The sequence below is a fragment of the Varanus komodoensis genome, unplaced genomic scaffold, assembly GCF_004798865.1.
Source record: "Varanus komodoensis strain SLA01 unplaced genomic scaffold, ASM479886v1 scaffold9, whole genome shotgun sequence".
NCBI lineage: Eukaryota > Metazoa > Chordata > Lepidosauria > Squamata > Varanidae > Varanus > Varanus komodoensis.
Genome location: NW_025336598.1, coordinates 31,138,282 through 31,154,944, shown reverse-complemented (window position 1 = coordinate 31,154,944; position 16,663 = coordinate 31,138,282). Strand labels below are relative to the sequence as shown.

Sequence of the window (16,663 nt, the reverse complement as noted above, 5' to 3'; positions counted from 1 at the left end):
TCAGAAAGGGCCATTTAAATTGACAACATACATCACAACACAAGCAACATGCTTCCATGCTCACACTGCAGTTTCGTCTGGCAAGGTTCAATGTGCAAATTCAACACACACATATACATTGCACATCTTGCATTACTCTGACTCACAGCTGAATCTGTAAAGTGCTTCCACTGAAAAAACGTGTTAGAGGTGACCTGATGTGGAACACTGTCTGTCACAATGACCTGCAGTGGCAACTCAGGCTGTCTGGGTAGCTATGTGTAAAGCAGACTCTGTTTATGTTTCCTTGTTTTGTACAATGAGCTGATACTTCATTAGAGGGAATTCTGAAGTGAAATCTCTTTGCATTTAGAAGACAAAACAAAGAGCTCAAGTGCACTGTGGGGGATTCAGCGCATTCTGTATCCTCTTGTTATTAGTTTAAAGTGTTGCTGAGATGTTACCAGAAGAAAGGATTCTCAGCATCCACCTCATAAGTACACAAACAAACAAGATGGACTGCTATCTTACAGTAACATTGCTCGGGCTTCTAATTCAATTGAGACAGAATTCAGTTAAAACATCAGGCTAGAGCAGAAATCATTGAATCACTGGTATTTTAAGGAATGTCAGAGCATGGCCGTTCTTGCTCCAACACAGAACAAGCATTGTTTGCACTGTTCTGGGGGCAGTTCAAAGAAGTATTTTTTCAACCAGATTGTGCTACATCTCCCTTACTAACAGAATTATATTCTGTTCATAATGCATTTTAAGCCTATGAATTTGCTAATATGTTTTACTTTATTATAATCTATCGTAATTGGACATTTCTGGGCCTGTCCGAAGATAGTCCTATTTTTGTTTTTAATGCTTTGAGTGGCTTGGAACTCTAGTAACTGCTGAGCAATTGGCATCATGCTTAATTATGGTTTGCTATACTTTTGCTTTAATTCACTGTTATTAACCAATAGTTATTTTTACATTTACACATTGCCTTATTATACCAGAGAAGAGTCCTAACTCAGTGCTAGAGTGCCAGCTTTGCATGCAGGAGTTCTCAGGTTGAATTGCTGGCTTCTCCCAGAAAGGGTGGGGAAGAATCCTTGGAGCGCAGCAACCAGCCAGTCTTGGGCTGGATGGACCATTGTTCTGACTGAGCATAAGGCACCTTCCTCTGTTCTTGAGTAACTGGCAGTGGCTTTACTCTTGTAAAACTGCCTTGCATATAATGTATAGAAAAGCAGTGGCATAAGTAAAACTGACACACGGAGTGGGGAAGGTGAAGAACACTACGACAGCAGAGGCCACTCTCCAGGCAATGCCACAGCATCCAAGACTTCGGCTGGACTGCTCCTGCCGTGGGATGCAAATGTATGCCAACCCATGCAAGGATCCTGCAGAAGCCTCACATTCTGCCAGATTTCGCCCACCTCCATATGCCACAAATCCCTCTCCAGTTCCTATTCACAGAAGCCCAATACACCTCATTGGTATTCACAACTGTGTGTTGTGTTTAATTATGTTGCCGGTGGGGGGGGCAGGGGGCAGAATAATGCAGCTATTACTCAGCAATCTTTTGCCAGTCGAAAGAATTTGCTGACAAAGTTCTGAGTAAAAACGACTCGCAAGAGTCCTCCCACAAGCAGTTTTTCATCACACTCAGCAGCTGACACATATTCAGGCTCCTTGAGGCAGCACCTCCCAGGTACTTGGTGTTCCTTCCTTTAATCTCTGAAGATGCTGCCGATCACTCAGAAAAAGAGAGAGAGAGTTCTGTGAGAGAGAGAGCATATACAGCGGCATTCATATGAAAACTGCAGGCATACGGCTTTTCCCACATGCATGACACAAAACTATTTTACACAAACGGCTTTACTCTGTGCCTCCTACTGAAAGTGCATTCTTGTGGTTCAGTGCAGCTGCTGTGTTGGAGGCAGGCATTGTCATACAAGAGGCAGACCCTCACGGGGCCTGTCTTTCACATACCCACAGTATACCTGAACAGCACGGATTCCACTTTGAAACCCCTGAGCAACAGCTCGAACCCATTATCCCTCATGACTCCACCATGCTGGACATTCCCCCATTGTACACCATCACATGCTGTACACTATTGTACAGACAGAGATATTTTCTTTTTGTTATGGTAACACTCCATGAGATGCACAGAACTCTTCAGGAAGACGTAGGTCAAAAATGCTCGAGTTTCTTTTCACCAGTGTCATCAAACAGAAATATCCCTCAGTGACTTTTGCCAAAGTATATGCAAACACAACAGTGGTTACAGAACAGGAAAAAAAATCTCAAAAGGAAAACCTGGGATACATCTTGATAAACAAGCCAAAGTATAGAAAGGGAAACAGAATGTCAGGCATAGCTGCACCGAGCATGTAGTTCTGTGGAGCTGGAATTAGCTACGTCTTAAATGGGCAGTGGGCTGTTTTCTATGCCTACCATGTATCACTATGATCGCTTTCAAAATTACTTTGCAGATGAACCACATATTATAGGCTGCTTTACTGATAGACGCATGCATGGAAGATGTCTTCTCTAATACTGGTGTCCTTGTTTTACCTTAAGAACAGCTCTTCACTGAATCACTGTATTCACTCTTACAAAGCCAAAGTACCACGCAAGGGCTGAGAAGTGTTTCAGGCATAAAAGGCTTCAGAGCCAGCAAAGAGGAGTGGGGGGGGGGAATATTTTCACTTAAAACCAAAGACACTAAAGATATTATTTTCATTACATAACCACATGGTTTGGCCAAGCTGGCTAGGAATGATAAGATTTGGTGCATGGCACATCTGGGGGACATGAGGTTGGGTTAAGTCAGGGAAGTCTTCAATACAGTATTAAGTGCTATTCTTCAGTTCTGAATCTTTCTTTTCACCAGTCTTCTCTTCAGCAGATTTATAGGAAGACATCGTGCATTTTGGGCAGAGTTCCAACTGCCCATCCTGTTTCTCCATCCGTGCTGCACACTATCCTCCCACACATCTTTCCCTTCACTCAAGTAGCTCCCTTGATCTGCTTTCCACAACAACACTCTCCAGTGGTGAAAAGCCACATCAGCTGCACTGAAGATATTCCAGGCGAGCAACATCGACTTCTAGCAAGTTGTACTAGGGACCAGATCCGTACCTGAATACTGCAGGGTTAAAACTATTTCTGCACTGCCTGTAGAACCAGTAAGAAACACTATCACAGTACCTTCTGCATTGTTACAATCCCCCACAATAAATGAAGTATTGCATTTTTGGAAAAACCATTGGAATAATCAGTTAATTTCCACACAGGTACAGTTTTACAGGACATATGTGCATATTACAAGGTAAGGTCATTTTTCAGTTTTAACAAACTGCTGAGGCTAACCATTTTTCCAGGTTAGGAGCCTGTTTCATCTTGGAACTATAGGGAGATTCCAAGCAGAAAACTGAAATGGTGTGCTAATGTCTTTGTGATCTCAGGTTAGATCGAGGCTTTTGATGCACTATTATGTTGTCTTTCCTCTCTCCAGCGGAATAAATAGGGAAATGATGAGATTAAGGGGCAGAGGACAGTCTCTCCTGAGATAATCCAGAACTGCTTTCAAGACAAGTCCTAACACTTTCAGCTGCAGTCCAAGGGTCCTGCTTACAAATCTGTCTCCCTTTCCTGTTCAACTCCATTCACAGTATCAGTTACATGCAGTCCTACATTCCTTTCTATAATTATTGCTACTACATTTTTATCGTGCTCTTCCTTCAAAGCGTTCAGGGTGGGACACAGGAGCCTTCTGTTTCTATTTTTCCCTCCTGACACCCTTGTGGTGTGGGTTAGGCAGGGAAATAAGGCCAAGCTTCACAGCTTGCTGAGGATCTGAGCCCAAGCATCCTGTGTCTAACACTTTACTCATCACACGGGATCTCAGTGTCATACACTCCAATTCCTTCTGTTTGCACAGCTTTCAAAGAGGAGTCCATCTTTTCACACAGGAAAGATGGATATGCTAGAAAGAGATTCCCAGAGGCTGCTTTTCAGTTTTTCCACACCCTGACCCAAGAGGACTGGCCAGATCTCAAGCAGCTTTCTAAAACTGTTTGAATCATGACTGGTTTTTGCATTCAGTTATACCAGAAGGTTTGTTTATAGCCTGTCCAATCAGAAAAGTTTGGGATAAGCAAAATCAGCAAAACACATCAAACCCCCACAGCTTAGGAAAACAGAAAGAAATTCTGACACACACAAAAATTCATCACAGATTTCCCATTTTACACTCACATAGCCTGTGCCTCAAAAGCCACCTCAGACAGAGATTGGCCTTCCAGAAGATGCTCAGGCTTAGACCTTTGGTTGGAGTTTCTTATATGAGATGAGGTCATGCAAGCTTTGGCCCAGTCTCCCCCTTCCAAACCTGATGTTGTGTCTCCCATATTTTGCTCCCAGCATGGCCATGTGGGCTGAAAAAAATAAGAGGCACAGTCCAACACACCTGGACAGTGCTGGTGGGGGAAGGCCGCGGTGGAAACGCCACCCCTACTGACAATATTGCTGCTCTTACCCCAGCCTCTCTTGCAAGCCTTACACTTGCCTGGGGAGGCTCTCCTGAGGTTTTCATTCTGCTTTCTATATTTCCAAGATCACCTCCACAGTATTATTACATTCAAGTTAAGGCTAGATGCAAACAGTGAAGACGCAGGACACAGCCCTAAGAAACATGCTCAAAGCTTTGTTCGAAACGTAACAGTTTATAGCCCTACGGATTAGCAGCATGCACCTATTAGCTAAAGTACAATTAATGCTCCCTGAAAAATCAAATCATGCTTTATTTTTTATCATTAAGAAAAGTGGGCAAATGTCAAGTACAGAAAAGATGTATTCCCTAAACCCTCACCACTTCCAAACCCAGTCCCAGGAGCTGCTGCAGCCTAAAGCGGAGGTGTATGGACCATGGTGAAGCAGAGTTGGGTCAGCTGCGTGGGAAGGCTGCTTCAGCCATACAGCAGTGAATCCAGACAAGCAGGCAGCTGCCAGCAGAGCAGAAGCCCTGCATTTCTTTGGCCAACAGCATCCAATAAACTAAACTGTGCAGTATGTTTTCAACACAGTTCAGATTTCCCTTACTGCTAATGAAGTGAGATGGGCACACTTGTTATGAAAAGATATCAGGTTGCATCCAATTTTAGTCTAACTTAATTCCCATTCGACTGGGTCTACTCCAAGCAGAACTCACATTAAACACAACCATTGAGGTAATCAATTTTGGTGCTCTGGATATCAGGGAGGACAGAAAAGGAGATGCTTTTGTTAGCAGCCATATAATCTCCTTAACTTCTGTCTCGGTGCATACTTGCAGTCTGAGCATCTGCTTTTTTATGTCTTATAATCTACAAAGCACATCTATAGTGTAGTTAAAGTCAGTTGCTAGAGTGGGTTTATAGCTACTTCTATGTTAAAACATTAGAGACATCAGAGCATGAGAAAAATGCCTTTATTGTATTTCTTAATTCATTCAGAGGACATTATGAGGAATGTTTCCTTTTTAGGATTACACAATATTTCCAATAACTTCAATCAGACAGGGAGGCATGGGAACTGCTGTGCCTCAATAAAATGTGTCCCAGTTTATGTGTTTGCTAGTTAAATGTCTATAGTGAAAAACACTTTTAAAAAGATCAGTGAATTCTAACCTACCACAAACTAGGCTAAAACAAATCCTAGCAGGTCAAGATGAGACCAGAAAAAACACAAACATTAGTCTTCTATGACTCAACAAGAAGTCAGTATTGAGTCATTTGATCTTCCAGACTGGTGACTTTTCATTTTCTATACATACAATATATTTTATGCTCACTACCACAGCCAAATACACAAACTATTGAAGGCCACAGGCTCACTGAGGTTAACAAATAGTTTGCTTTCAACATTATATTTTGAAGGAAGGAGGACAGACGGACAGAAGGAAGGAAGGAAAACATCACCATTCTTTAAAACCGTATTGTTCACTAGTAAAAGCCAACAGGTACATTCAGTGCAGATTTTCTGATTCTCTCAATTCTCTCCCTAAGGGTATATCCCTAAAGGGACTAATTTATGGGGACGGAGTGAACTGTGCCTGAAGAACAGTCCTAATTAGAGGAAGCTTCAGCTCACACTGTTTCCCACCCTAGGGGGACACCCAGCAACCACTGACATGGGTAAAGAGTAAGCTGTACAGTCCAGAAATACGCACACTAGCATTGGTGATAAGCCTGTAGGATGAGCTGGCGCTACTGAAGAAATGGCACCTGAGACGGTACTGTATGCTGCCCAGGCCACTTTATTAAATGAAGTGGGACTTAACTTCCAGGTAAATGTTTTTGTCAATCTTTTTGTCATTCAGCTAACTCTTCTAGCTGATCAGTTGGTATGATTTTAACAACTATGCTGTTATCTATTGCTTTTTGGTGTATTATTCTTTTTTTGTAAATTGTTCATAACTCCATTTGGTTATATGAAATGGGATTTAAGTTTAACTAAGCTAAACTGAGTAAGATTGACCTCTGAAAAAATACCCAAAATTATTAATCGCAGCCGCCACATTTTTTGACAGGCATCTTTTCTTAGTCCTAGTTGGAGGTACCTGAAGCGGAAACTGGGGCCCTCTGCAAGCAAAGCAACAACAGCAACAACAACAACACAGTGAGTGAAGCTGCTACCTGGTCAAAACCTAAATCAGGTCAAAAATATGACCATGGCTATCCTGCCTATTTCATGGGAAAAAATGGAATACAAATGTTTTAACCAAAACAACTAACCAGTCAGGGCATAATAAACAAAGATTACTTGGTTTGTAGCTGACTTTTTTGTCCAGAGTCCAAGACATAATCCCTAGGTGTAGACTTAGGAATCCTATGAAAAAACAGGGGTTACCAATTAATTACCCCAATTCCCCAGAACAATTCACATAGATAAGAAGGGGACTTCAGGTTTCAGCCACCAGGCAGTTTTGACTACTGAACAGAATAGGAATATACGACGTATTTAAGGACATAGGATTCAGGTATAAGGCTCAGCAGACTACACCAATAGGGTAACCTATTATACGCATACCCTATTCCTCCAAGTAGCTCAGAGAAGCCCTACACATGAGCCTCAGATGGTCTACCACACACTCTTTTTAGAGCCACATTCCCCCTATACAAGCGCACAAACACAGCACTTAGCTTCACTGAACTCATCATGCACCTTCAAACCATTCATTACCCTTCCTGGCCCTGTTACCCAAACCACAAAATGTGGCTTCTATATTCTATACGACTATTATTCTATATTCTTCATGCATATCCATATATACTTTATCACCATATCCATATATATTTTATCACCATTGTTCTCACTATAAAACAGACAGTATTTCCAATCTAACTTATTTTCCTTCTGTTACAGTTGTCTATTTGCCATACTTCACCATGAACCACAGAAAAGCAGCACTCTTCTTTCTCATCCCATCTTCCTTTGCAGGCTGTCATACTTTATAAGAACAGTTCCACAATACTTCAAGTTAATCCAGACTACTGAAAAATATTTCTTCTACATAATTAAACTTTTTAAATAGGCTTGGTATACAACAGATTTCCTGCCTATTACGAGAACTTATTAACGTACAATGAAAAGCACAAACAGGTTCTGGCTTGCTGCTTAAAAGACAAATAAAATAATAAATTACAAGAAAATGAAATCTACAACCACAACTTCTTTTGGACTCCCGTTATACTTGCATATAAACCCCATACGAAAGACTAGTTAGATTATTTCCAGCACAGTTGACTCTCATCTCATGCTCTGTCACTGATAAACGGCTTAATGCACAATGCGCAGAGGGATGGGATGTGGGGGCTGCTGAGCTACATTGTCTCAGTTTCTTGGGCTCAGAAGGCCGAGTGACAAAGCCTGCACCTGAGTCTGTCATGCAGTGTTTTCAGATCGCCTGGCTGTTATGTACTGAACTACCTGTTCTTTATTTTGCGTACACAAATGTTTAGTATGACCAGTTCACCTGTTAACCCTTCAGTTACAGCTCCTGACGAGGAAGTCGGAGCAACTGGGGAGACGGGGCTTCTTCAGGCCTATAAAGTGTGCCCCAACTGCTTCAACTTTGCAGCACAGCCACCAAATCCGTTGCCAGTGCTGGTACCAATATCCCCACATATTATTGAAGAAAAGGACCTTGATGGAAGGTGGGAGGCACAGATTTGCAATTGCCGTTTGGAAAATTATGCAGACAATTTAATGGAGGAGAATAAGAGCCCAATGTAAGGCCAGAGATCCACGCATGTGGCACCATTAGTAATTGTATCTTTCAGTCTAGCAAATTTACAAAGAGGATAAGATGGGGGCTGCATCTCCAACTTCAGAGTGGGCTCTGGGGGCACTCAGAAAAAGCAGGAGGTGTTTCTGCTTCCAAGTCACTCTGCACCCCGGCATGATGATGAGACCTGCCCTGTGTGGACTTCTGAGCTAAATCCTTTACTTCTCATTGAACTTCTGAGACACTTGGAAGCAGCAAGACCAAGTAAAGGTTAGAATGGCTAGAAGGGCCTTCTCTGCAACTGCCCCTCATTTATGGGGCACCTTCCCCAAGGAAGTGTGCCTAGTGCCTCCGCTGCTCCCTTTTCAGCGCCAGGTAAAGACCTTTTTATTCAATCAGGTCTTTCAATAGCTATTGATTTAAACATTATTTTAAATTTTATTACTGTGTGCCTTGTTAAAATTTTTGCTAGTTTTTGTATTGTTTTAATTGGATTTTAATCTTTAATTTTAATAATTATTTTATTGATCTTTTTCCTGTTTTATTCTGAGCCACCCAGAGATCCCATTGAGCTATGGGGCAGCATATAAGTACAATAAATAAATGGATAGATAAATAATATGGGCCCCTGAGTGGCAACCATTTTTACACCTGTAATCCTAGGAATGCTTACCTGGGAGTATACTCTGCTAATGAACACAGCAGAAATTATTTCAGAGTAAGCATTCATAGGATTTTTCTCTTACAGCATCATACTTCCATGTGTTAGTGAGCAAGTGGAGAAGTTGAACAACTTGACAGATGTTCTTGAAAGGAAATACACAATAGTGTATTACGTGTACAATGCAATAAGAACCTACGATGCTTCTGCAACCACATATTACAAAAAAATGCTATTTCAATGGATAGGAGAATGGAAGTGATAGCGAGAAATGTAACCCAGATGGAATTTGCAACCAACTGGCTATCTGATGAAAAGATTACTGGTTCCCACACATATGTGTAACGGCTACATATTAATTGCATGCACAATTAAGTAATCTATAAAAGTTTCAAGCTAATGTGATAGGATCTCTAATATCTGCGTTGTTATTATTCTTAGATATGCATTTCCATAGCCCTTGAGACCCACTGTATGATTTTGCTTGGAGTACCACATGTATGTTGGAAGATCAAAGGCACCGCTCCTTTGATTGCAGCCGTCATGTTAGGGAACTCACTCTCCTTGGAAATGTCTTTGAGCACAACTTCTCTTTATAGTGCAGAGACAACATTACAACTTCTTAGTTTAAACAGTGTGTTTTGTTTTACATTTTGTAACCAAACAAATGGAGTAACCAACAAAGCAGTCTGCTTTGTTTTGAATTTAGCAACGAAAGAATGATGAGAAAGTTAAAATTTGCTAAGGTGCTACTTATGTGCACTGCCTTGCACTATTAGAATGTTTATATTAGAAGCATATCAGTTCCTCCACTACCATCCAACATACTTCACTGTTCAAAGACAGACAAGCCTTTCCTCTTAACTACTTAACCTTATCACAATTCTCTTTTTTTAGCCAAAAAGAACTTCAACCCCTGTGCAGAACCCCAAGAACTGCCTTTCCAGCACAACAATCACCTTTTATCACACCTCCCTTTCCAGAGCCGTGGAGCATTATTTTACTAAAGTTGAATGAGATGCCTTGCAAGGTGCACATTCGGCCCACATTGCCTCCCCTCCTCCACCACAAGCATTGCATGGTTGTATTTACATTTTAATAATTTTTCCTCTCTTCTGAAAAAAAATATTCTTTCTCCCAAGCGGGGAGGCAGGCAGGCAGGCAGGCAGGCAGGCACACATTCTACATCAGCACAGATGCCTAAGTGCAGCATTTGCCAACTTGCCTCCAAACAAGCAAACAACCAAACTCTAGCAGAACAGAGCTGCAATCCTTTGCTCGCCTACTACGAACAGGCACCGGCAAACCCAGCCGGTCCTACTTGCAAATCGATGTGCGTTCATGCTTCGCGCCTCTTCAGCGACCTGTGCAGCCCAGCTGTATACCTGTTCACTCTGAAGTCGATGCTGCAATGACTCCAAAGGTCCCTGAAGGGTCACTTTCCCAAATGACTGTGCGTAGACCAGCAACCTACCGGGAATACCTCGGAAAAGAGACGCCTCTTCCTTGTTAACGAGAAGGCTGCCCCCGCCTGCTCTTGCAGGGCCGTTCTAGGCATGCTCGCTCAGCGAAGCCCAGTCAGAGCAGCGCGCACAGCCGGGGAGCGTCGGGTTCGCCATCAACCGCCAAATCATCCCCGACCCGCGCTTCTTCATTCCAGCAGCCACGTGAGATCGGTGCCAAGCCAAGCGCTCCGCACGCTCGGCGCCTTCCCAACGCAGGAAAGGAAAGGAAAGGAAAGGAAAGAGCTTGCGGGAGGGAGGGAAGGAAGGACGGACGGGATGGCGAGCGACGGGGTCGGGGGAGGAGACAGAGATCGGCAACTTGTAACTTGGCCAAGTTGCTCGATCCACTTGCGCCTGCAGAGGCTTGCAAACTTTTGAATTGCTGAGCGCGGCGGCGGGGCCTCGCTCGCACACGCTCTTACACACACGCGGTGCAGGGGAGGGGGCTGGAAGGCGACGACGCTTACCCGGAGAGGGGCAAGCGGGGCGGCGGGGCGCAGCTCTGGCCGTCCATTCCTCCTCGGACCTCCAGGTGGACCTCCCGCAGAGGGCGGGCCCCGAGTGGCCCCTGCGGCGGGGATGAAGCCGCCGCGGCTGCAGCTGCAGCTGCCGGGCGGGCGGGCCCCCGCGTTTCTTCTGCCTCACCTGTTTGGAGCCCGCGGCGGCGGCGGATTCAGGCGGGGCCGCTGCTCACCTCCGCCGGCCGCGGGTCCCGCGAGGGAGGCGTCGCATTGCTCCCTCTGCCTCCGCTCCCGCGAAACCGTGGGGCGCTCCCCACGCAGTCCGTGCGCCCGGCCGCCCGCGCGCGAGCTCTCTTCCCTGGGGCAGCGGCGCGCCGGAGGGATGGGAGGTTTCCGTGGAGCCACACCTTGGAAAACTTCGCCGCAGAAAGAGAAACTGGCGGCACGGAGCCCCCTGGCCGCAGCGCCGGAGGGAAGCAGCCCGCCTGCCTGCGCCTCCGCGCCCCGGCCGGCCCAGCGCTTCCCGCGCGCGCAGACTTGCGGGACAGGGAGGGGAGCAGCCGCCGCGGCGCTCGGTCGCGCCGGCCTTTTCCCAGTTTCCCCGGGCAGAGGGCTCTGCCTGCTTCCGCACTCGCCTCGGCGCTGGAATTTGTTCTCCCCCGCCCGCACGCCCGCAAGTTTCCTTCGCCAGGCGAGCTGAGCCGCTGCAGCAGCTGCGCCTCAGCCGCGGCGCCGCCAAGCGGCCGCCCGCCCTTCCCGCCGCTGGGGCGTGGAAGCCAGGCGGGCGAGAGCTCCCCACAGGTGGGGCTGGGCGGCGAGCCGAGGGGGCTGCGGGCCTCGGCGGGGGGCGGGGGCTAATCCCGGTGCCACGTCTTGCCCCGCACGCTCCCGGGCGGAGGCGCGCTATCCCCGTGAGCGACGGGCGGCTCCAGCCCGGGAACTTGCCTTCAAGTATGCCTCGGTACGTAAGGTGGCCTCCGCGGTCCTCCGCAGGAGCAGTTCTCCCCTGTTGCTCCTTGGCGCCGCGGACTTCTCCCGGCCACCCCTCTGCACACGCTGCCCTTTTCGCTGGTGTCCATTTCCGTTTCTCACAGGGCAGCCCCGCGCCTTCCCTTCTGCAGCACTGGGACTGAACGCCCAGGTAATGAAAGCACAAAGGCAGCCGGCTTGGTCGTCAGAAAAAAACAATCCTTATTACTAGAATACCTTTATGAGGCCAATTCAGAAACCACAAGCATGTGTGCAAGTTTTTGGGAGCTCTAGATCTCTCCTCAGGCAGGATGGCACAAAGAGCACGTTAGTGGGGGACGGATGTAGGGGTGGAAGACTATGATAAAATGCATAGTCAGAGCCTTCAGATAACATGGAGGGGCTCCGTTGGTTTTTAGCTCCCCACCAGCTAAAGGGGTGACAGCTTAAATAGCCTTGTTCACTAGGCTGAAATCCTGGAGACAGGATTAAACTCAAAACCAAAAAAGGATCCTTATGGCATCAATTTAGGCTGATCTAAAGTTAGGCCACATCTATGGTGGCATTAATTTTTATGCTCAAGAGCCCTCTAAATCAGATCACACCTGATAAAACCGGTTCAAGTCCACAAATATCTATACCACAATCGATTTGATGGAGTTGAGGCTTCCCCTGGACCCCTTGTTCTTTCTTGCACTGATGAATTAACAGCACTACCTGCTTCCCCTGAAAGGTCTCTCAGTGCCTTACTGCTAGGCTTAATATTATGACACTTTCTCAGTGAGGATTGCCACGGTTGGTTTTCATTTACACTTCCTAAACTCTGGTCAAGTTTTGGAGGCTTCCAATCCTTCTTCACATTTTAATGTGATTTTATCAGGTTACAATAAACAAAGAATAAATTAGAACAGCAAGGTTCCCTCTCCTAACGGCAGCTTTCTCAACACCCCCCGCCAGTACATGCCTATTCATGTGCACACACAAACTTTGGCTGCAAGGCACAAATTGCTGTTTCATAATTTCTGTGGACATTCTTTTAAATAGCTACCATACATCTAATGCCAGCTAGCATGGAGTAATAGACAGATAACATCTGGGTTCACATCCTTGCTTAGCTTACTGGGCAGCCATGGTCCAATATTCTTCGTCTAAATTTCCCTCTCAGAATTGATACAGAATTGCCAAATGTTTGTTCCAATGCCTCATGGATGAAGCAAAGATTGGTGTAGTTAAAATTTCCAGAGAAGTAGGCCTATCTTGAAAAAGTTCTTCATGACTAATATCCTGTCATCCTGATAGCACATGATTGGTGTTCATTTGATAAACACAGATGAGCAAATCTTTATTTTAAAGTTGTATTTAGTGTATTTAATGCTGATCTTGGCCCAGCATAATACCATACAATTAAATGACTGGCTGTCTATATATTATATAATTACTTGAGGGAGATCTTAACAGTACTCTTTCTCAAGTCAAAAGCACAGCGCATTTCCCGGATGGATAAGTGAGTCTTTGTTAAAGTTGCATTTACAGTGTGAACTGCATAATGTGAGTTGCGTAATAAAAGGAAATTGGCAAACAATGGTTTTTATATCTTTTGTTGATTTTTCTGCCTGTGCTTTCAGCCACACATGCACACTGAAATCTTCCACTACAGAAAAAAGTAGAATTAACAATGGCAAAAAGAAAAACTATATATCATTAAACTTTTCTCTTTTTTTGATGGTTGAACTTCCTCTGGAGTTTTCAGCTGAGGTTATGAAGTATTTGCCTTTTGCATACAGGTGGTTGCATCTACATCCTGATCACAGGTTATCTCTGGATGGATCCAGTCAAGTTGTCCTAGTTCCCAGACCTAAGACAAAAAAACTGCTGGTGCATAAGGTGGATTTTCATTGGTGCCTTCCTGCCTGCTCTCCTAAAAAGAAGCAGTCTCTCTAAGCAGTCAGTGTTGAAAGCAGTGGGCTGAATTTCATGTTGGAAAAGCTTCCAGGAAGCCTAGTCCATTGGTAAAAGCTATAGGGGCATGGCCCTAAAATGACACAACAGAGCCAAAATACCTTGTATGTACATTTTAGCTTAAAAGTCTTACTCCCAGTAACTGAGCCTAACTTTTGAATGGGAAAATTGCAGAAAACCTGAAGGAAAGGGGGGGGGGAGGATGAGCTGGGGAAGGAGGCATTCATTTCCCAGAGGGCTACATGTGCCCCCCAGGTGGCTATATAGTCATATGAAGTGAAAAATCCTGAAAATCAAAAATAGGAATGCTGTGGTTACATTTCAAGCAAGAGTGAATGCTGTGGTTACATTTCAAGCATTTCTAGAACCCAGTGCAGCAAAGACTCTTGTGGCACCTGAAGAACCAAGCCATTCACCATGATGCAGGCTTTTGTGCACTGACATCCACTTCATTGGCGATCCATAAAAACTCATGCCGTAATACATGCATTGGTCTTTAAGGTGCCTCAAGAGTCTGCTTTGGCTATAACATTAAGCCAGAGCTGTACCAACATCAAGACCTCGCACTGAGCAGTACTGTACTGCAGTGGCTTCTTTGAGCTCCCCTCTCCCTGAACCAGGTTAAACGGGCTTAAGTGTAAGGTACCAGGACAGAGGAGCTAGTAGGGATCAGACCTGCCCTGTTCCTCGTGCTACTAAAGTGCCAGCAGCACAGGACACAGTGGCTTTACTCTTTATCACATGATGATGGAGCAGTGCCCATATTCCCAGCTGGGAGGAAATTCAAAACACCCATAGGCCATGGCTGCAATCCGGAGATTATTGTTGTGAGCGACAAATGAAAACTCTCCCTCTTCACACCATACCTTGCTTTCCAGAGCCCATGCACTTGAAGGCCTCTGGGCTGTAGTGTTTCCATATGTTAAACTTTCCAGAGTGTGCAGAGAGCAGAGAACATATGTCCAATTTGTATATGCAGGAGGAAAATATCCTTGCGTTGAACTAGCTGTATCTTCTAAGAAGAGACAAATCTGTCCATTTTGGTCTCACTCAGTTTCTCATTTCTCCAGTATTAAATTCAGTTCATCCTGTTTCTAAATCCATTTGAGAGTTTTACATTTTGCAGGAACATGTTAAGTGCAAAATTCATGCACTTAATTAATTTTGCTGAACACACATCTATTTCAAATCAGTCTGCTATAATACTGTGCCTTTCAACAGGGCCGGTCTTTGCTCAAGTGTCAGGGTGCTGGGAACAGCAGAATAAGCTCTACCACCACCCTGCCAGGGCTTTGTTCCGCAGCTGCAGGAGATTGCTAGAAGTCTTGCAAGATTTCAGACAGGCAGATCTCATGAGATTTTGGGCAAGGGGTGTTTGCAGCAGCTTGCCTCAGCAAGATAAGTTAAGCCAAGCCTTCGTCTTCAATATTACTCAGAGCAATAGATCCTTCAGCCTTTTTTTTACTTCTTACACTTTCCCATAATGCACATTTTATAGCTGTATTTGATTTGAAAATTCCATCATCAAATTTAGAGAAATGCAAATTTCAAAGGGTAAGTGAAGTGGAAAAACATCCCCATGTAGAATTCTATCTGCTTTAAGTTTTATGTTTGAATGATAGGTGCAGGATTTTTTAATTACTTGGGCTTCATGCTATGAAATGCCCACAGGCTGCTCCTCACAAAGAACAGAATTGCTAGACTCTTTTACTACAGCAGATTTTTGCAGCAACATAGAGGTATTTCCAATGCCGCTTATGAAGCATTTTGCATTTCTCTCTTCATTTATATATGAACACAGACACACGAGAAAACGGACAGCATTATTTTCAGTTCAAAATGTGGTTCTACATAGGTTCCCTTTAGCCTGGAACTAGCTTCTCAAATGGCTTATCCAGTAGTCCATGACATTCCTTAGTAGCTGAATTAATCCCCAAATTTTATTTAGGTCTCATCATTTATTCATGCCATATCAAAATTAAGCATATTATTTGAACTGAACTGCCTCTGCCCCTGTTATTTGCTCAGAAAACCCTAAAATTCAACATTTATCTAGAAGTAGTGCAAGTAGACATCAGGTAAAGCCTTCTTTTTCAGTCTGGGTAAAGGAGTAAAGGCCACAGCAAGTTTCAGCAGCTTGTTCTTGGGTTTATTTACGATTACATTGCAAAACAGACATCTGGAGTGTTGCACAGCATTTGTCACAAGAATAGTAGGCATGATATGCAAGTGCTCCTGAGGAACAGTAGCTTGTAATCTAAAATTCAGGGCTGAAGCTCAGTCGCCTTCCAAGCAGCCGGTTTGCAACACTGTTCAATCATTTGGGATACTTCCAAATGGAGTACTCTTATCAGCAACAGTCAGAAGGTCACATGCAGCTATTCCATCCTTCTTCCTTAATCAACTTTTTTCTGGTTAAATATTTAAAAAGGAATGGAAGCAGTAGGAAAACACTACTTAAAGAAAAAGGAAAACGGTTTGGGCTCCCCATAAAATTCTGAATTGGGCAGTGTGGTTGCAGAATGAAGGTGTGTGGACAAACTGTCAGTGGTTACTTCTCAGTAGAAGCTTAAGTGAGCTGCATAGTTCTTTCAGGACATTATGCAGTGTTAGTCCTACTCACAGTAGACCCACTGTAGGACTCTCTTCTCTCTCGTACACTAACATTGGGTACAAACTTTGATTCAATGTGATGAAGAAGTACATACTTAAAAATACAATGTTTTTCACCCAAGGGTGAGGAGACAAGCCCTTGATCCGTATTTATTTTAAATTAAAGCAAATGTCTGAAGGACATGTTAGCATCTCTGCTGTTAATAAAGTTTATCCCATGATCTCCACAATGGCAGTAAGTCACAGG

At 44.4% G+C, this 16,663-nt stretch overlaps 1 protein-coding gene across 6 annotated transcripts in view; it reads right to left on the bottom strand.

The window, feature by feature from the left end:
* Positions 1 to 11,382, bottom strand: part of COBLL1 (cordon-bleu WH2 repeat protein like 1) — a 97,213-nt gene extending 85,831 nt beyond the window's left edge. Inside the window, exon 1 of one of the 6 annotated variants that reach the window (XM_044417907.1) lies at positions 11,283 to 11,382. Coding sequence is in view for 2 of the 6 variants with exons in the window: in XM_044417899.1 (XP_044273834.1) it covers positions 10,882 to 10,928 (47 nt within the window). In the remaining 4 variants the exon portion in view is untranslated. Of the gene's footprint in view, positions 1 to 10,294; positions 10,688 to 10,881; positions 11,172 to 11,282 lie in introns of those variants that run through there. The other 5 variants (XM_044417899.1, XM_044417908.1, XM_044417901.1 and 2 more) reach the window with 5 other exon arrangements.
* Positions 11,383 to 16,663: the final 5,281 nt, after the last annotated feature.